The following is a 27,910-nucleotide window of genomic DNA, read 5'->3' as shown; positions in this document are numbered from 1 at the left end:
AGCTTTATGTTGCATTTAGATTTTTGTGGACTAATCTTCTGGTAGAAATCAAAAGGCATTAAAGTGGATTTTATAGCCTTATGATAAAATTAACTGGAAAGGCTCTTACAGCTTTTGTCAATAAGCTAATCTGGTTTAATAATATGTCACTGAACTTTGGGAAATACTAGACCACATACAGACCTCACTTACACAAATTGACCCCAAATTTATTGCTTTTGAACACAGATAGTCACATTGGATTTGCATTAGAATGTCCTTGCTCTAGTCTGGGCAGGAAAGCCTCCATTTTCATTGCACTACCAAGTCCCAACATTTCAAATGCAATAGAAAAATGAAATTGTATATTGCTTTCTAAGACAGTTTTACTCCAGTGATTTAGCATTTAGCCTGTAAATGTCTATAGAAGTTTAAAAAAAAAGAAAACTGATGTGACTGTATCACAAAGAAGTAATGTATTCATTTTTACTCCCAATTTAGCTGCCTTGCAAGATATTGGCCATTCTCCTTCATTTTTTCTTCCTGAGTGCGTTTGCCTGGATGCTGGTGGAAGGATTTCATCTTTACAGCATGGTGATCAAAGTATTTGGGTCAGAAGAAAGCAAGCACTTATATTATTATGGAATTGGATGGGGTAAGCATTTAGTAGCTGCTTACTTTAAGTCTCCTCACTATAGGACGAGATTACGTTCAGAAGCACATTTGAAATTGTCATCTTATGATCACAGTTTGCCTTACTGCGAGCAGGTCTGTTGGATGAGAAAATGCAGAATTGTTCTGGCTGCAGTCAGACCCCAAAAGGTGCAGCCCTCGAGCCAGCCCAGTGCAGGGAAAGCCACAACCTCTGCAGACCAGACCAGATCGGATCAGATCAGATCAGACCCTGATGGTCACATCAGGGCAGCTCCGAGGCTGCAGTGAGGGAACTCTCACCTCGCTGCTGTGCTCTTTCCTTGGTTCCAGCTCACACCAGTGGCTCGCTCCATCTGCATCCTGCACAGTCGTGCATGGAAAGCAGGCACGGGAGTGTCAGGAGATTGAAAAATGGCATGGGAGTGTCAGGAGATTGCACGGGCTGGCGCTTGGCTGTAGCAGAGCTTCCTTGTCCCTCCGTTTGCAGGTGACAGAGTTTGTGGTGCTGGATGCTTTCCCACTTCAGCCACTTTCCTTTCCTGCAGAAACTGCCACACAGAGTGGAGACTGGGTTCTGAGCTGTCAAATGACACAAATTCCATAATTTCCTGTTATTTGTTGCCCAGATCTGATGTAGCACAGCAGAAGAAAAACACAGAAAATGAACTCCCCAATATAAATTGGGAGAATATACTCATCCTCACCAAGCAAAGTAGATATTTTTATCATTGGAGGGAAATACACTTCCTTTTGTGTCTAATGCTTCATCTTTCTCAATAAATGATCATATTTCTCAATAAATGACATACTTAGCCTTTTAGAATTGATGTCCTAAAATTGTTTTGAATTATATGCCACAGAGTTTCTACAGCCTGTTTTTTTGTATTCTTTGGGGTTTTTCCTTGTAAAGAAGTCACAGAAGCTTTCAAAATCCAATGCTTCTTGACTACTAAGGATACCCCATATTTATAAATATATATCTTCATATAAATATCTATAAATGTGCTTCTAGCTGCAGTTATTAAAGAATGAAAATACTTCTTCCAAAAATGATGCTTCTGACAGTACTGGAAAACTTTACATGATTTGTGAGGATGATAGTGGTAAAATTAAGCAGAAATTGCCTGTCAGAGAATTTTGTAAAACCCTCATGCAGAAAACCAAAAGAATTTAAAAAGAAAATTGATACTTTAAGCTATCATGTCTAATACTCTGTCTGGGACCTGTTTATTAAATTCTGTAAGATGATCAAAGCTCAAACCTTCACATTTTATTAAATCATACAGGAATTAGCAGGCAATCATTTAATATTTGAAGGGATGGCTTTCACTGCATTCAGAACTGCTGGCAGTAAATCTCTGGCCTCCTCTCCAGCTCCTGGCCTGGAATGAGGTGGCACAGCTGGGCCTGGCAGTGGTTAAAGGAGGTTAAAATAAGGCTGAAACTGCTTCACATGTAGCACTGCTTGGAGAGCAGGAGGCAGAACGTCCATAAACCAAACCCGGGCTTGAACAGGACTGTGGTTCCCAGGGAAATTAGCACTGATCCCGTTTAACAGTTAAACTAGTTCTGTATTAAAAAGTCATTTTGTCTGACATCGCTTAATTAATGTTGGATTAAAGAGCTGCAGGAGGATGTCAAGTTAGACTAAATTTGAAAATGGCTCTGAGCTGTTCATACAAAATTTAGCAGACCCTGCAGGGCTCACTGGAAGATGTGCTTTTATTCCTAATAATGCCTCTGGATCTGCCTTTCGCTGCCCTGCTGCAGGCTGCCCACTGGTGATCTGTGTCATTTCTGCCTCCTCGTCCCTGGACAGCTACGGAGAAAGTGGCAAGTGAGTATGGAAACGCCTCCCGCAGGTGCCATGGGGCTGGAAACCTGTAAATGTGTTAGCTGGGCTGTGGTGCTGCACATCCCCCTGAGGAGCAGCAGAGAGAGGATGACTTGTGTAGAGATGTTGTTAAACACAGAGGCCTCATGTCTGCTTCTCGCAGAGATGATGCACAGAAAGCTCCCGAGGTCTTTCCCTGCTTTTCACTCCTCAGTGAGCGAGCAGGGAGCTCAGGGGGAAAGCTTGCACCAAGATGAGAGAAATCATTGACTGAAGATATTCAGTCTTCCAAAGAAAACTGCAGTTACACACCTGAAATCTGGAATGGATAATATCCAAAACGTTGAAAATTAATTTCCTTTCTGATTTAGGAAAAGAAGAGCAAATTTATCTGAAAAAACACCATATGATTTAATCCTAAAATAATTTCACAGGTGGTAAAGTGAAATCAGGGCTGTAAGAAGGGCCTGGTTATGTTTGCCAGCCCCTTCCCCAGCAGCAGCCAGGGGGGCTGCAATGAGAGAAATCCACTGCAATGAGACATTTCAGAGTGCTGCAGCCCTGAAACAGCCTGTAGCTGAGGACACCAGAGCAGCAAGTTGCACATAAAGCATTTCCTCTCTTCCCATCTTTGCACTGCTGGGAGGGTGGGCTGGGGCAGAGAGGGGTCACTGACTGTGTGACAAGCCCAGGTGAGACCCACCTTGGGTCCCCAGTGTCAGGGGAGAAGGAGCCTTGTCCTGATGGGCTATCATTCTCTTGCTCTCAGAATTCATCACCTTCTTGCACTCTCTTTTGTCTGTTTTATAAGTTGGGGTTGTTTTCAATTAATGACATTGCTGATTAAATGCTGTGTGTGTTTCCTCTGGAACAACTCTGGTCTCCCTGCAGCTGCTGGCTCTCCCTGGAGGACGGAGCAATCTGGGCGTTTGTGGCACCAGCCATGTTTGTCATTCTGGTAGGTACAGGCAGGGCAGGTGGGCTGGGCAGGGCTGTCAGGTGGGTTTGTTGGGCTCAGGTAAGGCTGTCAGGTGGGTTTGTTGGGCTCAGGTAAGGCTGTCAGGTGAGTTTGCTGGGTTCAGGCAGGGCAGGGCTGTCAGGTGGGTTTGTTGGGCTCAGGTAAGGCTGTCAGGTGAGTTTGCTGGGTTCGGGCAGGGCAGGGCTGTCCAGGTGAGTTTGCTGGGCTCAGGTAAGGCTGTCCAGGTGAGTTTGCTGGTTTCCGGCAGGGCAGGGCTGTCCAGGTGAGTTTGCTGGGTTCAGGCAGGGCAGGGCTGTCCAGGTGAGTTTGCTGGTTTCAGGCAGGGCAGGGCTGTCCAGGTGAGTTTGCTGGGTCCAGCTCTGATGAGCTGCCCCTTCCCAGGGGTGCAGGGTCACAGCTGCAGGGCTGGCACACAAACAACACTCCACAGCAGGTGCTGAATGGTGCTCACACCTCCACAGCAGGTGCTGAATGGTGCTCACCTGTGAAATTGCAGGCAGTTGTGGCTGTGCTCACCCCAGGGGTCAGGAGTGTTTGCAGAGAGCCTGTGCCAGGTCAGCACCTCAGTTTGCATTCCGAGGTATGTAGGTGTAGATGATTGGAGAGCAGTTAAAATAATCTAATATTCAAATGTCCCCTGCTCTCATTAGCATTGCTTTCTGGCCATTGCTCAGCACCAAAGGAAGCAGTGAGATGCTGTCAGTGGCACCAAACCTCCCCAGGCTGCTGCCCAAGCATGGTGGTCACCAAAACGCCCCAGGCAGTGAAATTCCCTCCTGAGCCAGCACAGCCTGCTGCAGTCTGCATGTGCAGCTGCCTGGCAGAGAAAGTGAGAGTTTAACTGGCTGGCTCTGACTTAGGATATATAACATTTGTGCAGCTCAAATTATGTTCTTGTAGGGATGCAAATACTTTCAGAAAGAGAAAGAGTGAGCTCACAAGGTTGATCCATGTAGAGCAATTTGTTAAATAGTCTAAACCCAGCTCTGCCCAAAATAGCAGCAAGTGAGCTGACAAATTACCTCTCTGGGCATTGGAAATTCCAGCTGAAAAATGTGTTGGTGCCTATAGGGAAATAACAGGGCTAAATGCTATCTGGTGTGTGTGCATGTGTGCCTGTGTTCTTTAAATAACAAATTAGCCACCAGCTGCATAAACTAGCATTTAAGTCTGAAAATACTTCTCAAAAAGCAGTTTTTGACTAGTTCCATCAGCAGTGTCTCTGCCAAGAAAGAGGATTATGCTGTGAGGAAAACAGGGGGTTGCTCCTTTCAGCTCCCAGTCCCCAGAGACCAGGCAGACACAGCCCATCCCTCTGCTTCAGGCTCCGTGGTGCCAGCCTCACAGGCACCCAGGCACCACGGAGCCTGAAGCAGAGGGATGGGGAGGAACACTCTCACACTCTTTTCTAGGCAGTAATTCACAGAACCTCCCAGCCCTACACAGATTCCCACACCAAATATGCTCCTTCTTTGGGGTTTGAGTCGAGGGATATGATGAGGGAAATAGTTCCCTCTATATGTATGTCTTTTGGCTTCTACCTGCATCTTAAGGCCTTGAGATCACTGTCCCCCACACCCCAAACACAGCACACAAGGCTCTACATCATCGTCCTAAAGCAGCTGCACAAAAAGCCCTTGCAGTTAATTTGCAAACCAAACTGAGCTCAGCCCAAGCGTCTGGGACGTGTCTTCAGTCGAGGGGGAAACCCAACCTGACAAAGCCCCTGAATTTTTCACAGAAGACATTAAACTTCTGGCAGAAGGTTTGTTTGTTATCGGCCATGTGCTGCCTGGGTGTTTCCATGGATGGGGCAGAGTTCAGGGCGTTCTGTGTGCCTGGAGCAGACCCTGGGCTGCAGGGGCAGAGCCTCTGTTCCTGTCCCTGTAAATTGGATTTTCCTGGTGCTGCAGTTGGAATAAGCATTGTCAAGGCTCTGAGCCCAGCACAGAAATGGCTTTCTCAAATGTGCTCGCTACCACCTCAAAGGATTTACAGAGGTTATTTACAAAATATGATCTGGTAGCAATAGGGAAAATGGCCCCAAGACCGGTGAATTTCACCTCTTATCTCTTAAACCTGATTGAGCAACAGGCACACTTGAGGAGCTGGCAGTTCCACAGGATGGCCCTTGGATAAACTCAAGAGCCGTGGCAGAAATAAACTATTACAGATATGCTCTGATTCTACAGCACGTGATGATCTGCCCTCAGAAACCTAAAATAAAAAAGGGGTCAGAGGATTTGGAAAAAAACCCCAAGAAAATCATTATAATCAAATTTAAATACCTTTAATTCACCCTCTCGTCCTCAGAGTTGGAATATTTATGTCAAAGTAGAGGATGATTATCAAGTTTTAACTGAGGAATAGCGCTTTCTTTGAAGTCTTCTCTTTCTTTTTGTTCTGTAGTTCAGGATAGTTTTGTTCTACCCTTGTTCTTGATGCTTTGTAGCTGATGGGCAACTTTGGACAGGAAGGGGGAAATATGTCTTTCACCTTCACATTGTCTACCTTTTTTTCTTTAAACCCAAGGTCTTTGCCCAGCAAGACAATCTTTGCCACATTTCCTTTAAGAGATAAAGATTTCCTTCTTCCTTCACCTGTGACTCCAGCACAAACTTTCCTTTGTTGAACATTTTCAGTGTTAGTCTTTTCAAGATTTCCTGCTTTTCTGTTGGGAATTCTTTTCATTTTATTGATGTTTCTGCTGGACCTGACATCAAAAAGAGCGGAGCCTTTGAAGAGCACAGTTCAGATTTATCATATTTTTCTCACTGCTCCTTTAAAACGGTCTTGTACCCAAGACTGACTTATCTGCGGTCAGGGTATTGATCTACAGTCAGGGTATTTATTGATTTACAATCAAGGTATTGATTTACAGTCAGGGTACTGATTTACAATCATGGTATTGATTTACAGTCAGGGTATCGATTTACAATCAGGGTACCGATTTACACTCAGGGTACTGATTGACAGAGTATTGATTTACAGGCAGGGTATTGATTTACAGTCAGGTTATTGATTTACAGGCAGGGTTCTGATTTACACTCAGGGCATTGATTTACAGTCAGGGTATAAATTTACAGTCAGGCTACTGATTTACACTCAGGGTATTGATTGACAGAGTATTGATTTACAATCAGGGTACTGGTTTACACTTGGGATATCGATTTACAGTCAGGATATTGATTTACAGTCAGGATATTGATTTACAGTCAGGATATCGATTTACAGTCAGGGTATTGATTTACCGTCAGGGTATCGATTTACAGTCAGGGTATTGATTTACAGTCAGGATATCGATTTCCAGTCAGGATATCGATTTCCAGTCAGGATATCGATTTACAGTCAGGATATTGATTTACACTCAGGATATCGATTTCCAGTCAGGATATTGATTTACAGTCAGGATATCGATTTCCAGTCAGGATATTGATTTACAGTCAGGATATTGATTTACCGTCAGGGTATCGATTTACACTCAGGATGTTGATTTGTGTGTGGGGATCCCGAGCCCCTTGGCCGTGGGCAGTGCACCCATCCGGGTTATCCTGAACAGACGGGAGCTGCTGAAGGAAGGAGAGGAGCTGTGGGGTGGGAATCGGTGGCACAGCCCAGCCCTGGCAGCCTCCCTTGGCCAATAAACCCAGCACAGAAGGTTCTGGTTGCTGCCGGGCTGGTTCCACACCCCAGGGCAGCCCCCCGACCCTGACCAAGGCTCCTTCCTCCTCCTCCTCCTCAGGTCAACATCGGCATTCTGATCGCTGTCACGAGGGTCATCTCCAGGATCAGCGCAGACAACTACAAGGTCCATGGGGATGCTAATGCCTTCAAGTAAGTTCTTCTCGTTGAAATGACACCACCAGTCCCCCAGGAGCACTGTCACACCATGGGCTGCTCCCAGAGCACTGGCACCATCCCTCTGCAGAGAGCAGACACTGTTAGAGGTGTGCTCCCCTTGAATGCAGCCAGTTAGCCTGTGTTTGTTAAAGCTGCACGGGGTGGAACTGTGGCTCAGCTGGGCTCAAGTGTTTCCCTGCCTATTGCCTTTGCTGATTCATTGTTTTCCCTTTTGTAAATGGAGACTTTCCTCTTCCTGCTATGGTCAAAAGCTGAATTTCACAGCACATAATCAATCTGTACTGGGTTATCATCATTAATCTGTACTGGGTTATTGCAACTCTTCTGCTCCTTCTGAGGACAGACCTTGCTTCTAGCCCCAGTTCAGTATAATATTTAGGCATATGCTTATCTTTAAGACTCTCTTGACATTGCAAAGCACACAGACTTACACTGGATTTGAATGTGTGCCTGAATTCAAGCAGATCTTTATTTCATAGTGCCTGGAGCCCCTTGGGGTGGTGGCCTCTGGGAGTGAGTCATCTTTGAAATAGCACTAGCAAGTCTGGAGGGGAAATGTAAGGCACACACAGAGATAGCTCTGAATTACAAGGACAAATTCTGATCTCTGAAATATACAGAGAGATTACATGTGTGTAGCTAAGAAGATAATTTAATATATCAGGGCTAAATGAAGATGTTGAATATTCCGTTTTGTATCTCCTAAAGAAGCTTTAGTCCAAATAGAGAAATGACACTGTACATAAATAAAAGAATATGGAACTTAGGTAGCAGAAAAATTTGATGATGGTTTGTGTTTAATGTTTCTGAGGCACAGGTTATTGTATGATAAGGATTTGGTGCCACTGTTCTGAAATGGTATCATAAAAAATAATTTTTATGCTTGGATTACTTATGTACTTTTGAAATTGTCATTAAGTTTTAAATATTGGTGACAGTTACCTAATTGAAGTTAGTTTACTTATTGCACACTTATCCAACAGGAGAAGAAAAACAGTAAATAAGTCTACACAAAAATCAATATGATAATTACACTGTAGTGAAATTAGAGGCCTGGGAATTAAAATGACTGTTTCAGGTTTGGCTGAGCTCCTGTGACCTTCAGAAATATGAAGGAAATACAGAAACTTAGTAAGCAAATAACTGTATGTTGTCAATGCCCATTTCTATGCGCTGTTAGAAATATGAAGACAAAGACACATCTCAAAAGTACCAGAGGAGCTACAGAGGTTGCTCCATGTACTTGGATATTTCACTGTATTGCAAGGAGTGGATTCAATGCACACTTGTACCCTGCACACTAACACAGTTTATTTTATTTAAACTGTGTGTGTGCACATAAGTAAATTGATTTATGAATGATTGGTTGAGGAACAAGATGTAATGCCTTTAATGAGGAGCACATGTTCTTATCCCAAATATTATCAGCTGTAGATTTGGAATGGGGTAACTCTGTACTGAAAATGAGACCCCTCCAGGTACCCTGGCTGAGAGATGCTCCTTGTGCCAAGGCTTTTCCACATTACAGTTTCAGGATTTGACCTAACAAAAGTTACAGGGAGAAAAGTGGAGAAAAAATATTATCAGAGGGTTGATGCATCTGAAAACTTGACCCATTAAGTTATTAAGTGGAAATATGCTCTTACAGAACAGCTTTCCTCCCAGAAATAAAAAAAGTCAACAAAATACAATAGACGGTAAATAGAACTTAGAGAATAGTTCTTCTGTACATATCATTAAAGAAGTGGGTCCTCAAAAGAAGTTTGAAAAGAGAAGTGCATAAATACATGTTCAAATCAGATCCTGGGAAGTGTTTATACCCTGATTTAACATAGCAGCGAGGCATGATGAAGTAGAGTTTTATGTACAGAGGATGTCATGGGGAAAATAACTGGTCTATTGAAAAAAAGATAATGATAAAGCCTTTATAGCACAGAGTTGATATGCTAGTATGAAATCCTTGTGTGTATTTTCCAAGAAATAAGAGAACAAAGCAGAGCAGGGCTCTGATGTGACAGGTGCAGGGGAAGTGTTGTCGTGGTGTGCAATCCCTGTGGCTCCAGCATTACAGCCCCTGGGAGCTGATTACAGGCTGTTAACTGGGGAGGGAGGATGTGCACAGCACAACAAACCGGTGACAAACACGGGGACCAGGAAAGCAGAAAGGCTTGTAGCTCCTGTGAGAAGGAGGACTGCAGGGGAGGTTGTGGATCAACAAGCGGAGCAGGCTGAGGGAGGGTCCCCAAAGGCTGCAGAATGCTTTGTGTACCCTGAATAAAGGGGCTGCCAGGCACCCCTGGGTGCTGCACCCCACGGGCATCGCTGAGGGCAGGGCTGGGCTGTGGCAGCAGCAGGTTACCAGGCCTGCTCACAAGGGCACAGCTGGAGAAGCTGGCACGGTGGGGTTTGGTGAGGCAGGAACGCTCTGGCACCGTCCGCAGCAGCCGGGGGATGTGAGGAGAAATGGCTCCTTCAGAGCTGGGCTTGTGCTTTCAGACTGCCAGAGGCAGAAAATGGGAGCTGTGGGGGAGAACCTGCTCAGCCCAGTGAACCTGGGGCAGAAAAGAAGAGGAACTTCAGTGCTGTTCTCTCCAGCTGGGGTGAGATGTACACAGGCGGTATGGACAGAGAGTGAGCTGCTGGGACAGCAGGACAGACAGCAGGACAGACACCTTCCTAGCAGGGACAGCAGGTTGGACAGCAGGTCAGACACCTTCCCAGCAGGGACAGCAGGTTGGACAGCAGGTCAGACACCTTCCCAGCAGGGACAGCAGGTTGGACAGCAGGTCAGACACCTTCCCAGCAGGGACAGCAGGATAGACAGCAGGACAGACACCTTCCCAGCAGCGTCACCCCTGCAGTGACCATGAGCTGGGGGGCTGGCAGCACTGACCAAAGGGGCTGTGACAGGAGCACCAGGCGGTGCCAGGGCCACCTCTCTCCCTGGTGGCTCAGGTCTGTGAGCCCCTGGCTGAGTGGCCCCACACCTGTGGGTGTTCCCAAAGCAGAAACCCCAGCCTGCAGGTGTCCCAGAGCAGGCTGCTCCTCAGGCTGGCCTCTGCCAGGCTCTGCTGCCCAAGGCAAACTGCAGTCACACTGGCAAGGATGAACTCGGCTGGCGCTGGCAGAGGAGCTGCCCTGGCTCTGTGTCCCCAGGCTGACACCAGCACTGGGCTCCTGCTCCTTGTGCTGGCTCCTGCCACAGCTGATGTCCTCTGCTCAATGCCCCCCTCACCTGCCCCAGAAGCTCTGATTTCCCCCCAGGGGCAGAGCAAAGCCCAGGCTGGGCTCAGACACCATCTCTGCGCGTCTCAGTCCAGGTGTGGTGGCTCAGCCACACCTGAGCAGAGATCACCTCAGGAAATCCTGACAACAGAGACATTCTGGGTCGTGATGGGATCGGTTAGAAAGGGTGTTTATTGCTGGAGAACTGCTGCTGCTGCTGCTGGAGCATGTTTACTTTCTGAAAAATTAAGTTACTTGGCAATGCGAGTGGATATTACCAACAAGGCTTGTTTCTCTTGGCAACAAGCAGCAATAAACTGATGTAATTATTTAGAGTAATTGTTCCTGATTTTCCATATGGCAGCAGGTCCTCTCAAATGCTGACTCAAACGTGACTGCAGTGTGCACCAGGGTGAGCCAGTGCTCTGCTTGGAAGGCAGCAGCCGGCAAACCTCAGGTTTAAAAAGCCAAAACATAAAAGAAAGTTGTGAGCAAAATTCCTTTTAGTGTCCTAAAGTGAATATATTATTCATCTTCCCCATTCCCATTTCCCCCAGAACAAAGCGCAGCTCCTGGCTTGTTGGCCTCTTCAGGCTGTCACAGAGGAGACATCAGAGACCATCCTGCTGAACATCCTGTTCTGCTCTCACTGCCATTGCTGTGCTCCTTTGCTCGTTTAAAGTAAACAAAAATAGTGCCCCTAAAAGGAATTTAACATGCAACATAAAAGACTAAGCTTTAACGATACATAAACTGCAAAATATCCAGTAATTTAAGGCAAAATGAATACAATTAAACACTTTATGATCAGAGACACTAATTGAAGCATGATAGACTCCTGTGACAGTCTGAATAGTAAGTATTTGGTCACTAGTAATTTTCTTATGTGTGAAAATAGCTACGTTTTTAGTGTCTGAAACTTTAATTGTGCAAGACCAGTTTACTGGAAACAGCTGAGCAAAGAATTATTATCATCTCCTTTTATTACTTCAATCTACTTAAGATCATGTTTTTGTGTTGTTTTTGAAGCATATTGAACACGTATAGAATATGAAATTTTCCTTTAGTTGTCATTGATTATACTTGAACCTTTTATCAGAGGATTAGCTATTGATTCTCAGCAAAATAATTTTGAGCAATAATTCAGTTGTGGCTTAATGAGAATGTTTTGCATCCAGGGAACAGATTTTCTGCCAAAAAGCTAATTTGTTTTAGTTTATAGAATGCTGAATCTAATACCTTGAAATATTTAAATGCATACATAAAACATTTGTTTGAATTATCCATTCCTTTTTTAGGGACATAACTAATCATATGTTTGAGTTTAAGCAGTGGCCTCTCTAAGCTTAATGCAATTAAAGCAGATTAGTTTAATGGAATTGCTCATGTGCTTGAAAAGGCACATGATTACATTTCTGAATTATGAACCATTGGAACTCTTTTTGTGACTTATTTCTGCTGCACCCAAAGACTTTACTCAGCTCATTCATTGATGTATAAGGGCCTAAATAAGATTTTTTTTTTTGCTTACTGCCCAGCCCTTTCAGAGTCTCATTGCTTTTTGCATGGCAGGTGAGTTTTGTGTTACAGTGAGAGGGATCCCCCAGTGTTGGACAGGGGCACGTTTCCTTCCCCATGGGACAGCTCTTGCCTGATCCCATTTAGCACATTTAGGTAATAATTGGACTGAGTTCCCTTGGCTGCAAGGGTCAGGGTGTAACACAGGGAACCGCCAGGGATCTGTTAGGCACTGACAGATATTAACTGCAGCAGAGCAGGGAGTGCCCAGCTTGTCTCCATTGCAGGAGTGGTTTTGGTTTGGAGCACACACAGCACATCCAGCCAGCCCCCTGTGATTTCCCAGCCAGCTCTCTTCTGCATGCTGCTGTCCAGAAGAGACACTTCCATTAACTTCTCTTGAATAAACTGCCAAGTCCAACTCTTATTAAATGCATTCTCACTGCTTACTCTGAAATGGTCCAATGAGTTGGAAAAATCTCTGTCTTTTTTATAAACTGTACGCTTTACTCAGTGAACCAAAAGTGATAGCTATCGTAATCATCCATGGAGAAAGCAATTACAGCAAAATCAGAAATATTTCTTTGCTATTCACCCTATTCTTTCTCTTAATTCATTATTTTCTTCATCCCTCAAACTCAGTCAAATAGTAAAACAGTTATCCATTGGAAAAATATGCTTTCTCTGTAGTTAAATTAGTGACTGAAAATTGGAAAAAATGGCAGCAGCTGTAGGGAATGGGAGCAAAAGAGGGCTGCAGGAAAATCTCAGCACAGGGAGTAAGTCATGTCAGCTTGCTGTGCTAGTTCCATCTGCATTTTTAATAGATCACAACCCCCTGCACAGGGAACTGGAGCAGAGCTGTAGCTTTGGTGCAGACCTGGTCCTTCCTTGGTTTGAGAGCTGCACAGAAGCGTTCCCCAGGCCGGGAGGGCTGTCCCGAGCAGCTCAGGTGCTGCACACACCTGGGCTCTCACAGTAACAACTGGCCATTCCACAGCGCTTTGCAGAGCCATCGACTGCACCCCTGCAGCATGGGCTGCGTGCAGATTGCTCATGCATTTATTTAATCACCGATCCATTCCGTGCCACGGCTCTGCCTCGGTGTTTTCCTTTGTTTACGAACCCAGGGCTCTGCCTCAGTGTTTTCCTTTGTTTATAAACACTCCCCAGCCCCTCCACCTCCTGCCTGGGGTGCAAATCTGGGAGTCAGCACTGATAACTCTGCTGCTTTGTCATCAGCTGCTGTTCTGAGAGCTCCTGAGGGTTTGCTGCACTTTGTTCTTGTGATTCCATCCCTGTTTGGTGGCACCTGGTGTCCGAGGACTCCTCGTTGTGAGGATCGCTCCCAGCTGTGCATTTCCACAGAATGTTCTTGTCAATCCCAGCACTGCTGGGAGCTCTCCTCCATAACTAAATTCCACCTCCTTGGGATGCCATTGGAGAATGTTTCTGCTTTTTTATTTTCCATCTCTTTCCACAAGGAAGGTGAGGAGCAAGTTGCAATCCGTAAACTTTCCTGAAAGTCTTCAGGGATTCAAAATCCACAGCTCTAGGAAATCCTTTCTGTGCCTGCCTGTGTGGCAGATGTTTGCAGGCAGCCCTCAGAGACAGGGAGCACCTGCTTTTGTGTGCTCTAATGAAAAGGAAAAAGCTTTTTCCATGTGCTGAAGGAGAGCCATCCATTAGACAGAGCAGTGTGACAGGCCAAATCTGCTTTCAGCAGCTCCTTTTCTTCCCAATTTCTCACTGTGGGAGAGGAATCGTGCTCATTGAACATGGCTTCAAACAGCATGAGGGATGCGCCTCCTAGACACTGTTGGAAGGAGAAAAGTTGACTGGCAACAAAGGAAATAATTAAAATGAAAGTATTAAGCAGTAACAACTAGTGAGCTGAAGTGCTACTGCCAATGATAATGGCTTCAACCTAATTAAATTTTTGGCTCATTGAATATGACAAATACAAATGCAGTTTGGGTGTCTCCTTATTAGACTCAGGGTTTTAGACTAAAAATAACATGGGTTTGAGTGTTGCCAATGAGGGTATTAATGAGGGAGTGCTAATCTTTCAGAGACCACAATGACAGTAATGGGAGTGCTTTCTCCACTGCAGATGCTGAGAGTCACAGGCTGCAGAAAGGCTCCAGGCCACGCTGCCATTGCTCAGCAGCATTTCAGGCACTTTTTGGAAGGAGTATTAAAAGATTAAAAGGATGTAAAGCAAAGCTGCAGAGGGGAGGCTGCTCTGCAAAAAGGAGACAAGCAGGGACAAATAGAAACAGGCTTAATCTGATGAAATAAATCAAATATCTTTAAGCTTATCTTTGGTGGGAAGGGAGCAGCAAAGCAGTCTGGTTACCTGGAGAGCTGCAGCCTTTGAGCAGCTCTCACAAGTGCTGGGGCCCTGCCTGCCAGGGCTGATTCTGCTGCAGGAGCAGCAACAGCCCTGTCTGAGCTGGGTGACACGGGGAGCCTCACACAGCTGGATGTTTCCTTGGCTGTGTCTTTCAGAGCCAGAATGTCCTCTGTGGGAAGAGCTTTGTGTCTGTCGCTGCTCCTCAGGCGGGGTTTGTTGTACTGGCTCCAAAGGAACACAGCTCTGATGCCTGTGCCTGTTTCTCTCCGTGGTAGGAAGGGCAGCAGGACAAAACAGACGGGTACAAAATATGCAGGGAAAACTTCATCTTTAACAGGTGCTGGGTTTTCTGAGTATACAGATAAACCAATTTTTGTTGGAGGTGCCTAGTCGTGTTTGCTTGCACATGTGGAGAGAATGAGGTTTATTAAAACCTGCTCATTAAATCCCTGTGATGAAACCTTGCTGTGAGCAGAACAGAATCAGTGCTGGAGGTGCAGGGGCCCTACCAAGCCCCCTCCAGCTGTTATCATCTGTCCAGAACCTTGTGCTGTTCTTGCTGACCTGTGGCTGGATCAGTTCCTGAGCCCAGCCCACAGTCCCTGCATTGGCTGCAGCTGTGACCCGTCCTCTGCAGGGCTCACAGCTCATCTCCTTGGGGCAAGCAGGGTTTGCACAGCATTTGATGGGAGCAGAACCCTCTGCTGGCCCTTGGCTGGGGCTGGAGCGCTCCTGGGGAGCCCTTCAAGGCACACCAGGATCAGAGCAGCCAGGGCAAGGGTGCTGATAACAGAATGGAACTGAATGAGACATCCGAGAGCAGCACACGGGGCTGTCACTGCCCTGTCCCCTCCTGCTGCCAAAGCTCTCTGAAGGACAGCTTGTCTCCTTCACTTCTAGAATTATGGCAACTTGCAGGTTTTAAAAATCTATAGCTTTGAAGTTGGCATTAATTTGTTTTTAAAACGTCCTAACTGGATTTAGTTTTCCATCTTTTAATATCAGATTTGAAGCCATGAAAGTGCTGGTGGGAGGACGGGGCTGTGAGTCACAGCTTGGTCCCTGGTTCCAGAGCAACAATTAACTGCTGCTCGTTCATCACAAATGGGACAATTCCCTGTGAACAGCAATAACCTCAAGAGTTTGCCTGAGCTGCTTCATTTGCACCCTTGGCTCCAATTTATAACCCTGGAACTCTGTGTCAGCTCTATGCAGAATAGTAAGAACAAATATTACAGTTGTGGCATTGCAGAATACAAATGTTATTTAAGCATGTGCCTCGTGCAGAGCTCTGGGCAGCCTGTAAATCACTGCCCAGTCTGACACAGCCCCTAGCTAAGTGCGGCTTATGTATTTTCCCAATGAAGCAATCTGAGAATAAAATAGAATAAATGGGAAATACAGGTAATTGCAATGAATTCCTCATCATTTGGCGTGGTTGTTACTTTGTCATCCTCAATTAAAACACGGGTCCCGCTGACTTTGGGTTAAAAGGCAGAAATTTTTGCCAAACCGCAGATTCCTAGAGAAAGCTGTTTTTCCTGGGTGTTTCTGGGCTACAGAACGTCCCAGCTGTGCAGTTTCTTGCCACTTGTCAGCTGAGCAGTGGCAAATTGCTGTGTAATTGTCTCTGACAATTTTGAAATGTGTGTAGAACACAAGCACATTTACTGGTAAAAGCCTCTGGTGATGGAATTTTGAGTCTCTTCAGGGAGTAACTGGTTCAGAACCTTTTTTTCTCTTAAAGAGTTGGTGTTTCTTCAAGGAAAGTTTGAGAAAGGAGGAACTGGAGCCTCGGCCATTTTAGACAGGCCATGCTGGAACAGACAGGTAAGGAGGCTTTTGGGGATCAGCTGCCACAGGCAGTGCCACAGGCAGTGCCCTCCCCTGTTTTTGGGAATGAGCTGCCACAGGCAGTGCCCTCCCCTGTTTTTGGGATAAGCTTGTGACCATGCTCACAGGGGTTCTTGGATGAGGGAAGGGATGAGGATCTGACTCCATGTTTCACAAGGCTGATTTATTATTTTATTATCTATATTGCATTCAAACTATACTAAAAGAATAGAAGAAAAGGTTTCGTCAGAAGGCTGGCTAAGGATAGAATAGAAAGGAATGATAACAAAGGCTTGTGGCTCAGACAGAGAGCCCGAGCCAGCTGACTGTAATTGGCCATTAATTAGAAACAACCATAGAGACCAATCACAGATGCACCTGTTGCATTCCACAGCAGCAGATAGGCAAGTGAACATTTGTGTTCAAGAAAGGAACAAATCTTCACTATTGTAAGCATCAGGACCAGTTCTTTTCCTTTTAAACTGCTTTCATTTTCCACATGATTTTCTAAGAATTTAATTATTTTGGCTTCTGGCCAAGGCCATCAGCTAGCACCCCTGGGAAATTCGTTCTGCCATCCATTTCTGGAGCCACATTTTTGGATTTCCAAAAAGTGTAACCCGTTACTGAAACAAAGAACCTGCCCACGCTGTGTACCTGGCTGTTGATGAGTGCACCCCTGACTGTGAGTTTGTCCTCCAGGCTGTCCTGTCACTGTAGGACATGAAAGATCACATGTTTTAATTCTTTGTATTTGTTTTTAATAACTTGCACTAAAGACAAGGAGAAGGACCTGTTTTGGTTCAGTACTTAATTTTGGGAATTTTTTTTTTCTTTTGTATTCTTAGAATCTGGAAGCAATGGAGGTGATAAGGGATTTGATCTGTGGAAAGCCTCAGCAAGGCAGGGATTCCTAAATCCCTGGCTAGGTGCTGAAGTCAGTGCTGCAGCCCCTGGAACTGCCTTCTCAGTATTAAAATTCCTAAGGTAGCTCCATTTCTGGTCATGGCCTTAATTTTGTCTGGCTTGATGGGGATTTGAAGTGAGACTTGAGTTCCAGTCCCTGCTCTGCTGAATGTTTAATATAAATTCAGCAATATTAATAAAGCAAGGATTAGGTAGGACTCCTCTCTCTCAGGGAGTGCCTTGTGACTAATCTGTGGAGCTCACCTTCTCTCTCTGAGCCAGACAATATTTAATTATTCAATATATAATTGTGGGGCAGGTTCAACAGGCAGGAATGAGCACTAAGCAGGGAGCCAGAATGCTTTTCTGCAGAAATGGAAAGGGCAATCCCTTGGGCAAAGCGTGATTGGAGCCCAGGCTCCTGTGTCCTGGGCAAATGCTTCGTCTCCCAAAGGCAGCCTGAGGTTTTTGGGAAGGATTTTTGGGAAGGATTTTTGGGATGGATTTTTGGGAAGGATTTTTGGGATGGATTTTGGGATGGATTTTTGGGAAGGATTTTTGGGAAGGATTTTTGGGGAGGTTTTTTGGGAAGGATTTTTGGGGAGGTTTTTTGGGGAGGATTTTTGGGGAGGTTTTTGGGGAGGTTTTTGGGAAGGATTTTTGGGAAGGTGTGAGGTGAGGCTGCTGCGGCAGCATCTGCCCTCCTGGGAGGGTGTATGGGGAGAGGGCAGACTGTTAACGCTGAGAGAAGGAACAATTCCACCTCCCTTCCCACTCAGGGGATAAAAATCAATCTGAATTTATTTGCTGTTGCAGCCTAGAATGTTTTTTTCTGTAGCTACAATGCTCTCATTTAGCAGCCTCTTCCTGGGTTATAAATGACACCCACAAGAAAGCAATGATCTGAAGTGACTGTAAATGGTTCTTAGTCAGATTCACACCATTATTTTGAAAGTGCAAATAACATTTGGGAAATGGGAAATGGCCTCTGCAGTTATTAGTTTTGTCTTCTTTTCCCCTTTAATTTGCCGTAGTTCTGCCTAGAAATCACCCCAGATTAGGTAAGGAGCTGTGTATGTGCTGATTGAAGTGCATTGCTTGTGCCAGCAGCCTGACTGTGCAGGCAGGGCAGAGGAGGAGGAGGAGGAACAGGCACACGTGAATTTGTGTATTTGTGTATTTGTGTATGTGCAGGAATTTGTGGGCTGCTGTTGGAGTCAGGAGCAGAGGCAAACCCCACGTGTGTCCCTCAGGATGGAGCTGTACCCCTCAGAGTGCAAGGGAGCTCATTGCTCTGATCCAGATGGACTCAGTGGCTCCTCATCAGCCCTGGAGATTGCTCTGTGGGTTTTGTGCCCTTTGCTGCCTCCTTCCATCAGACAGATGAGCTGTCACCATTATTGCTCATTTGTCCTTTTGCTGTTGGTGGCAGCTCAGCCCTGCAGCACCTGCAGCACCTGCAGCACGTGCTGTAACACACAGGAAACTGCAATTGAATTATTCTTTTTTCAGTCACGAGTCTGAAATGTTAGTTAGCAGGTTTGGGGATTTATTTATTTTTATATAAATCACAAAGGGTACTGCTGGAGGTGACTAGAGAGGAGCTCAAGAAACAAGAGAGAATCTTTAGTTAAAAGACCTGTCTTGTTCTGTGACTTGTGGTGAAGGAATTTTGTTTTTTGTTAGACAGTATTTCCTCCAATGATTATATAATCTTGGCTTATGAGTCTGAATTTAGTTCTTGCTTCAGCAGGCATCACGACAGGAAAGTGGGTGTCAGAACTCTTGAAAGGATTAGTGCTCCATATAGAACCAATAAAATTGATTCGTGAATTAGGGCCCCCTTCACAGAAGTCACAAAGTTTTCCTTCTGCAAGCAGAGAAATTTGTCTCTCGTAAGGTGTCAGTGTGGCCGTTGTGCACTGGTGTAAGTGTGGGCAGGGTGCTCAGGGCAGGGATGAGTGAGGGACAGGGACAGTCACAGCTCAGTGGGGCTGTGTGGATGGGAAGAGAGCTCCGTCAAGAAGGTTTTACTCCTCAGGAAATAGAATTCAACCCCAAGAACAGGAAAAGGGAAGGAAAGCATCTTTTTTGCCAACTGGAGATTGAAAGGGTGAGTGGATGTTAAATGGACAGCTTAGCAGTTAACGGAGGGAGAGAATGCTGTTCCTGTGTCTGAAAAATTGATTGAGGCCTTTCAAAGGAGCTGGGCTCTGGCTCTCTGCCAGAGGGGCTCAGCCACGAGTGCTCAGTGAGTGGGACAGCATTACCTGAGCTGCCAGGGCTGGCACAGCTGCAGGTGTTACCTGGCACACCTGTGGGCGTTACCTGGCACACCTGTGGGCGTTACCTGGGCTCCCAGGGCTCCCCAGGCCCTGCCAAAGCCCGTTTGGCTCTGGGTGAGCAGAGCTCCATCAGTCTCTGCCAGCCCAAGGGGTTTTGGGGCAGGGTTTAGCAGCCCCAAAGCACAGCCTGAACGCACAGGTTCAGATACTCTGTGCAGATACTCGCACCCCAAAGGCTTCTCCAGGCACTCCAGATGTGAAAATCAAATCAGAGTATTTTTGTATGTAAGTATTTTTGTGTTTTCCAGAAGTTGTCTCGGTAACGACAGTGGTTTTTTTACAGAAAAACCCCAAAAACAACAACTTGGCAAAATGTGATGATAGAAAGGGGATTCTGTGCTGGATTTGCTTTGTTCTCCATGAATTCATTCCAGGACTGATCCTTCAGTGTGTTTAGATGCAGAGAGACAAAACCTGACCAAACTTGGTGCTATTGGACTGCAGAAAATGGCAGTATGTGAGCTTTGAAAGTGCATTGGGAAACTGTTAATGTGAGGCTGTTAATTTTGTGAGGCTGTTAATTGCCAAGGCGTGAGAAGGGGCACTCAGGGGAAATGTGGATGGCTGTTCTGTTTTCTGGCACATTTGGGCACAAGAAAGAAGCTTCTAGCAAGGTTTCTGGCTCCTGGTGGGGCTGAACCACAGTACCTGCAGAGTAAGCACAGCCCCTGCCCCAAATTATTGCTTCATGTCGCGCTTTCATGGACAATATAAAGCTCCATTGATGCTAGTGACTGTTTTCTTTTAGGTTGCACAGCACAAGGCGTGCATGGGGAAGTATTCCTTCTCCAAAAGCTTCTATTTGATTGTGCTCTATATCTTAGTGTACTAGAACTAATCTACTAAAATATTCATGTACCAAAGGAAAACTGGAATAAAAAGAAAAGATAAAGTATGTGCAGCGTGTCAGAATTAATGCACCTAGTGGAACATTAACTTTTGTATTTCTCGGGTTTTTTTAACCTTGCTACCTTAATGGCATTCTGAAGCAGCATTTTACAGTTGGTATTTTTCTTTTTTAAAGTTAAAAGATTAAAGAGGAATAAGGGTAGGAAGGGGAGGGGTAAGTGGGAGAAGACAAAAGAGCTCCAGGAACCGTAGAGCCGGGTCCTTTGATTGGTAGGTAAAGCCCATAAACACATTGAATTAATAATTTCCTACGCAGGATGAAATGCCAAATAGCATAGAAGGCTGTGCAATAACTAGGGAAAAAAAAACAAAAATTCTTACTGAGATTTAAGAGAATCATAGGCAGAGCTGACCCTCAGTCTTGAACAAATTTCACCTTTGCATGGCTGCTTTTCTAAATGAGTGTGCATGAAACATTAATACTCTAGCATGGAAAATTCCACATCTGGATTGTATTTTCATTTTAGCTATGGAATTCTGCTGCACATGTGCTGAACTTTGGGCTTCATGAGGAGCCATCTTTATTTAAACGTGATTTTTAAAATTATATGAGTAATTTGCAATATTAAAGGCTTCTGGACATCCAAACTGTAAGAATGGTTTTGAAAATATTGAAAATTGACTGCCTGACTATTCTGCCCCCAGCTACAAATCAGATGAAGCCCTTTATGCTCTGACTCAAAGGGAAACCATGATAACATTTTTGGCAAGAAAATACTTGGGGAAAATTATATTCCAAACTGAAAATTTTATTAAACCAGAGAACAAAAGGGGAAAAGAAAACGAGGTGGTTTGTGGCCAAGGGAGTTTTTACAGGTGGAGCTGTGCTGGGTGTGCCAATCCCTGATGGTTCAGGATGCAGAGGGTTAACCCTGAACTCATCCTGGGATCTGGATGTCCCTGAATCCATCCCCAGGTGTTCAAACCCTGAACCCTCCTGGGCTCTGGATGTCCCCGATCCATCCCCAGGTGTTGGGACACCTGAACTCATCCTGGAGTCTGGGTGTACCTGATCCATCCCCAGGTGTTCAAACCTTGAACCCTCCAAGGTCTTGGTGTCCCTGCTCCATCCCCAGGCGTTCAAACCCTGAACTCTCCTGGTTCTGGGTGTACCTGCTCCATCCCCAGGTGTTCCTGGCCTGCCCAGCCCCTGATCCTGCCCTCTGCATTTTCCTGGATGCTCAGTGCCATATCACAGCTTTTCCTGCACAAACTCCATGGCAGGAGCTGTTCTGCTGGCAGCTCCCCAGTGCAGCACATTTCATCTTAGAGTCTGGGGAGGATCTTTAATCCTATCAGAGAAAAAAAAGAAAACCACAACCCAGAGCATCTTTGATTCGCAAAAATAAACTTGTGTAAGTTGTTTAAAAATTGTATCTTTTAAAATGCACTTTAAAATTTAAATAGGACCTCAAGCTTTAAGACATTCCTTCGTTTTCTGACTGAAAAAATTCCTTGAAGAATTAGATTGAATTGTGCAGAAATATTCATGGCTGAGCATACAGAGATATGAATCAATACAGAAAAAAACCCCAACCAGAACAGAAAAAAAATTATCTAGATGCTTCCCTGTCCCAGATTTCCCTATAAACTTCATGACACACTTTTCGTTGAGGATATAATGAAGTGCGTGCTCAGGTCACTGAAATGAACAAGACATCTTGTCTCTAAGTTTAATTAAAAGATTTCTTCATTGAATTGTGCTGTACAAAAATATAATTTGTTTTGTGTTTGCTGTAATTACAAGCAGTCTCCTGTCAGGCAGCTCTGTGCATTTCTCTCAGTGTGTGCTTTAATCTATGCAAGGGGGCACAAGGCACAAGTAGGACATTAATCTCCCTGAAACAGCTTTTATTTTCTTGCATAGGTTCCCATCTAAATAGAAATCTGGTCATTTCTGGAAAACATGGTTTTAGCAAGCAGGGACTGACTTTTAGTTCCTCACTACTCGATGTGCAGCACTCGCTGCCCTGTGACTCCTGCCCTTGGCTGCCCATTACAAACCTCTCTGTGAGCTGAGGACGTGCCTGCCCTGTTTTTATGTGTTTTTATGACCATCTCTCAGATCTCTTTCCCTGCTCCCTCAGCTCATGACTCACCACCTGTATTTATCCTGTGTGATACCAATGTTCTGTTATCCCCCTTTCCACAGATGAAACAATAATTAAAATCTCTCCCATTAAAAGAATTTTATAGTAAAGAAGACTTCTGCCTGCTGCCTTGCTGCCAGCACATAATTGATAAACTCCTTGGTGTGGAGGCTGACATTTCTTTGATGGTCTCACCACAATTTCCTGTGTTCGTTTTCTCCCACAGACTAACAGCTAAAGCCGTGGCTGTTCTCTTACCAATCCTGGGCAGCTCGTGGATCTTTGGCATTTTGGCTGTCAATGCCCACGCTTTAGTATTTCAGTACATATTTGCTGTTTTTAATTCACTACAGGTAAGTGCCTGGTGGGGAAATCTATGGCTACAGAAGTGCTTCTGAGATCCAATTAAATGCCTCATTAGTAATGGCTTCACATGTTTATGTTTATTTTTTCCTGTATTCCTTCCTCTGTCTTTTAAGTCTGTGCTAAGCACGGAGTGCTGGCAATTGCTTGTCTTTGTTTGAACAGAACTTGTATCCCACTCCTTAGAGTTTCCAGTAGCAATAATTAAATAAATGAGACAGCACTGAGCCTCAGAAATGAAATGAAATTCATTCTTGCAGCACTGTGTACCACAGGCAGGATTCTTCTGTAGAGATACCAGGCCAATTTTTCAATGCCAATTTGAGGCTTCATTACTGAGACTAAATGAAAGCAAACAGAAGTTTATGGGAAAGATCAAAAGTGGAGCTATTCCCTGTGCTGTACAGAGCTCCTGCATGCAGGAAACTCAGCCCTCAGCCCAGAAAAGCAGCTCTGTCCGAGGAGGAATGTAAACATCTGCTTGGCTTTGAGCAGGCATTTCAGCACAGGCATAACCTGCATATAGGCATGTTACAGGGCATTCCCAAGCAGTGGGTACAAAGAGGAGGGAAAAGCAATCTCCTGTAAATCCCTTCTTTAATTGGAAACAAACACCACTGTGGATACAAAAATAGTGAAACGGGGCCCTTTGTGCTGAAAACTACTGCCAGAAAAATAAAGTTTCTTTGTGAGGGAAAGGGATTTTCACTTTGCATTGGACTTTTAACTTAGCGTTGGACTAAAAGCCCAAAGATAGCAAAATTCTGCTGTGAAAATTCTCCTGGTGCTAACACCTTGCTTTTCTAACCTGAAAAATCCTGATCTGTTGTTTCCTTGAGAGCATTTCCCTCTCCTTGGTCTTTGCAACCACAAACAAAAAGTTCTCGTGTTGTCATGAAACAAGAATTTCTGCATATTTTCAGCCAGATTTTTCCTTTGGTACAGCAAAGTTTAGGAGATATCTAAATTTTTTTGCAGGAATAGTTCCAGAGAAGCCCCACAGTAACCCAGTGCTGCGGGTTTCTCCAGTTTCACTTGGGACACTCTGGTTTAGTGCACTCAGATATTTACAGGGCTCCAGCTCCTGATGCCTGTTCTGTACACCCTGAGAGAAACACAGTATGAAACATTTGATTTTTCACAGCCAGACCTCACCCTTGTCCCTTTTTTCTGTTTTCAGGGATTTTTCATGTTCCTGTTTCACTGTCTTCTGAACTCAGAGGTATGTAACCAAATGGTGTTAATGAATCTGATGTTACCAAATCCAAAGAACATAAGTGTGAAGCAAGAACAGACTTTCTGCGTTATCATTGCCTGCTATGCCACTGATTTCCTTTTGCTTTTAATTAGTCCATGACTCTTCTGGCTCCGTGACTTGCAGCATTTTTACCCGTGCTTGACGTTTGTTTTAATTGGCATTTAATTAGAGGAGGGTTTGGAGCACAGAACCAAGATAAGAGGAGCAGCTGAAGAGTCAGGAGGAAGCTGTGCTGGAGCTGTGGGGCTGAGCAGGAAGGACTGAACTGTGGGGAGAGGATGCTGCAGAATGGGGCTGAGCAGGCAGGACTGCTCTGTGGGGAGAGGATTGAATGGGAGCAGGAGAATGGGAGCTGGACTGCTCTGTGGGGAGAGGATGCTCCAGAATGGGGCTGAGCAGGCAGGACTGCCCTGTGGGGAGAGGATGGTTCAGAATGGGAGCTGGACTTGCCCTGGCAGTCCCTGCTGGGGGCTCTGGTACAGCTGCAGCCCCAGCGAGGAAAATAAATATCATTCTCAGCAAAACACACTTGTGGACGTTGCCCATGCAGTCCTTAATGGGAAGCCCTACTGGGCAGAAGTTATTCCAGGTATTTTTCTTGGCAGGAAGTTCAGGTGTTCGCAGGGGACCGAGGCATTTTTTGCATTAAGGCTTCATTAGAACAGCTGGGATAAAGCCAAGACAAGGCTGATGTAAATTTGGCTTGCAGCATCCTCTCCTCCTGTGGCAGATAGCAGAAAATGCCCAGCCACGAGTATTGCTGAAAGAAATGGTTTTTCTTTGGTTTTTGTGAGAGCCATTTGCAGAGCTGCCGGGGCAGTGCCCAGTGGAGACCCTAGCAGCTTTGGCTCTGCACAGGTTTTGTCCTGGATGCTCACGAGGAGCTCTGCCCCATAACCTGCTGCTGCTTCTGTGCTCTTCTGTAGAGAAATTATCATTTGTTAGTACTTGCCAACCTGTTCCAGCCCAGAGCATTCACTGGTGTGATCTCTGCCAAAATCAGTTTGGAGAGTCAGGTCTGATTGTGGAGCTCTTGGTCTTTATTGAAATCAAGTAAAATTAAGCAAGCAGGTTAAAGGTAGGGAGGAAAAATATCTCTTTATTCTATTCTCCCCCAGGCTTAGAAATCTTCAAGTTTCAAATGTTTTAGATCAAATACAAATATTTGAATTGCTGTTATTTTTTCTGGAACCTCATGAGAAATTAAATTCAGAAACTTTTCAGAATTTTTATCCTCAGAAACCACACAGCTGATGTGAGCTGTTATTTTTGGAGAGCAGGTCCTACTGGCTCCTTCACAGGCAGTGCATATCTAAAATACTCCTTTAGCTAAACAGCAGGAACTCTTGAGAATTTCTTTCTGGGAAGTAAAACCCAGATATTGTAAAGAAACATCCATGGACTGGGTACAGAAGTGGCTGGGTGAAAAAGGGCTTTATTTCCAGACAGAAATGCACTGGTGTTGTAAAGAATTACAGGAGAATGAGCCTAGATGCCCTTGATCTCCACACCAGTCACTTCCAGCCTCAGTCCCTGACCAGTCTCACCTCCTTGTCTCACCATCTGCTTTCTGCAGCTGATTTTCACTCGGTGGAGAATATTGCTCCGTCTCCAGGGAGTTCCATCCAGCACCTCTCAGTGACCAATTCTGCAGCTGCTCTCTGTCCTGGTGGCACCTGGACCTGTCAGAGCAGCCAGGGAGAGCCTGGGGCTCTGTGTGCAGTCAGGAAATGTGAAACTGTCCCGGGGAAAAGTCCATAAAGACAAAGAAAAGTGTAGGGGTGGATTGTTTGTTGCTCAATAGCACAGTGACATTTGTGTGGAGGGAGGAAAAAGGGGAAATGATTGCAGGCTGCATCTGTGAAAACAAACACAGCTTTTTCAGTTGCTTTCACTGTTTTTGCCAAAGGTTAGAGCTGCCTTTAAGCACAAAACCAAGGTCTGGTCCCTCACCAGTAGTTCAACACGCAACATCAATGTGAAGCCCTTCAATTCAGACATTGTAAGTATTGCTCCTTTTTTCCCCTACTGTACTTGAGAGTGTTTCCCATTAAATTCTGTTGGAAGGAACAGAGCAGGCCCATGGGTGTTTTTAGTACCAGCCTAATGCAAGGTGCAGACAGGTGGAACCGGCAAGCACGAAGTTGCAGCTCTAATATCTGTTTTGAAAGCAAAGGACAAAACTCTGCTTTCTGGGAAACCATCAGATAAAAGCAAGCAGCTTTATGAGCTCTGGATATGGTTAGTAAGGCCATTCCCACCAATTGCAATGGACTTGTGCATTTTGGCAGCATTTTGGCAGTGTATTGCTCTGATGATGGTGGCTCTCTGGTAGGGCTTTCTTACTGTTAAACCAACATGTGAATGTCCTTTTCCAGCTCTCCTTAGATTGTCTTGAGACAAAAGAAATCTGAAGTGATAGGTATTATTAAGTGATTGTTGCCAATCACCCCAGATCCTGGCAATAACTGTTTAAGAATCCTTTATGCCATATGCTCTCCAGACCCTGTGACAACACTGTAATGTAAATAGATGCTTTCAAGCTTTTATTTCATCCAGGCAAGAGTTGCTTGGCAAAATAAATAAATAGATTTTCTATACTATTTTATTTTCCAGATGAGTGGGAACAGGCCAGGCACAACCCCCACCAAGCTGAACACCTGGGATAAAAGCAGCAATTCAGCAAACCGCGTTGATTTATCAGCAGTGTGACAGGAGCAGCAGCTCCTCAGAGGAAACCAAGCCGCACATCAGGACCCCCACACCGTGTCCACCAGCTGTTCCCCACTGCCGGTGACAGCACAAAACTGGGGTTTGAATCACTGCCTAATGAATTGGGAATTGCCATGTTGTTTTGTTGAGTAAATAGCCCTCGTTGCTTGCCTTCAGAACTGTAACACGTTCTAGCACTTGGCCGTTAGCAATACCTGTAAAAATGACCAGCACAAATATACACTGGATGGTTTTGTCAGCATTGATGAAAACACTAGGTATGCAAGGCGGGCTTATTGCTCCCTGAATCATTCCAGCTCCCAGAACTGAGGGAAAGCAACATACCTCTGAAAAGATGGGTTTTTATGCTCCAAAATGAAATGCTTCCCATTGTGATGTTGTAATGAGACTATTCCAGACTTGCTGTGCTCTCTCTGTTTACATTTTTTACCTTGCAGAATTATCAAAGTGAAGTTGATTCCAAATACATATTATGGTGTTTATCTAAATGCTACAAGGAGGCCAGGCCTTGAGGGAGAAGCAGGTTCCAGCTCCCCACTCCCAACGTGGGTGTGGATGAGCAAAGCTGATAAAGGTATGAGCATCACCTGTGAGGTGTAAATCTCCTGGATGTGGCCTGTTAGCATTTTAGCTCCTCCTGTTGCTGTGTTATCAGAGGCAAAGCTGGCTGTGGTGGTCCTAGAGCAGCCCCCAGCACCTCTGCTGCTGCTCTGTGTCTGTATTGCCATACAAATTATCAATTATTCCCCTGCTTAGCCTGCAGCTCAGGGCTGCAATCCACAGCTCTCCATCGAGTGCATTTTGCAAACTCGCTGTGGCCTCCAGGAGCCAAGAGCTGGCACTGTGACTTACCTTGCTCCTTTTTCTGGCCGTTTTGAGACACTGAACTCCTGCCACGAGGGTGTAACACACTGATATACTGTGAAGGCAGCCAGCCTGCAAACAGCTCTGTGTATTGTTTCCTGCAGACAGCTTTTAAACAGGGCTCTGCAGCCTCTTCTGTGCTTTCAGACTCTGCTCGGCGTTCAGTAGCTTCTGCTTTAGTACTGCTATGAAGTACCTTTAAG

The 27,910-nt window shown here is 45.1% G+C and overlaps 1 protein-coding gene across 2 annotated transcripts in view; it reads left to right on the top strand.

Moving 5' to 3' along the window:
* Positions 1–26,822, top strand: part of ADGRD1 (adhesion G protein-coupled receptor D1) — a 100,363-nt gene extending 73,541 nt beyond the window's left edge. For both annotated transcript variants that reach the window (XM_058037129.1, XM_058037128.1), the window contains 8 exons: positions 481–634; positions 2,404–2,470; positions 3,359–3,425; positions 7,189–7,280; positions 22,716–22,842; positions 24,033–24,074; positions 26,020–26,112; positions 26,727–26,822. In XM_058037129.1, coding sequence (XP_057893112.1) covers positions 481–634; positions 2,404–2,470; positions 3,359–3,425; positions 7,189–7,280; positions 22,716–22,842; positions 24,033–24,074; positions 26,020–26,112; positions 26,727–26,822 — 738 coding nt within the window. The remainder of the gene's footprint in view (positions 1–480; positions 635–2,403; positions 2,471–3,358; positions 3,426–7,188; positions 7,281–22,715; positions 22,843–24,032; positions 24,075–26,019; positions 26,113–26,726) is intronic.
* Positions 26,823–27,910: the final 1,088 nt, after the last annotated feature.

This window comes from Melospiza georgiana, chromosome 18 (assembly GCF_028018845.1).
Source record: "Melospiza georgiana isolate bMelGeo1 chromosome 18, bMelGeo1.pri, whole genome shotgun sequence".
In the NCBI taxonomy this organism is placed as follows: domain Eukaryota; kingdom Metazoa; phylum Chordata; class Aves; order Passeriformes; family Passerellidae; genus Melospiza; species Melospiza georgiana.
Note: the sequence above shows the minus strand (reverse complement) of the source record. Positions and strands in the feature narration are given on the sequence as shown.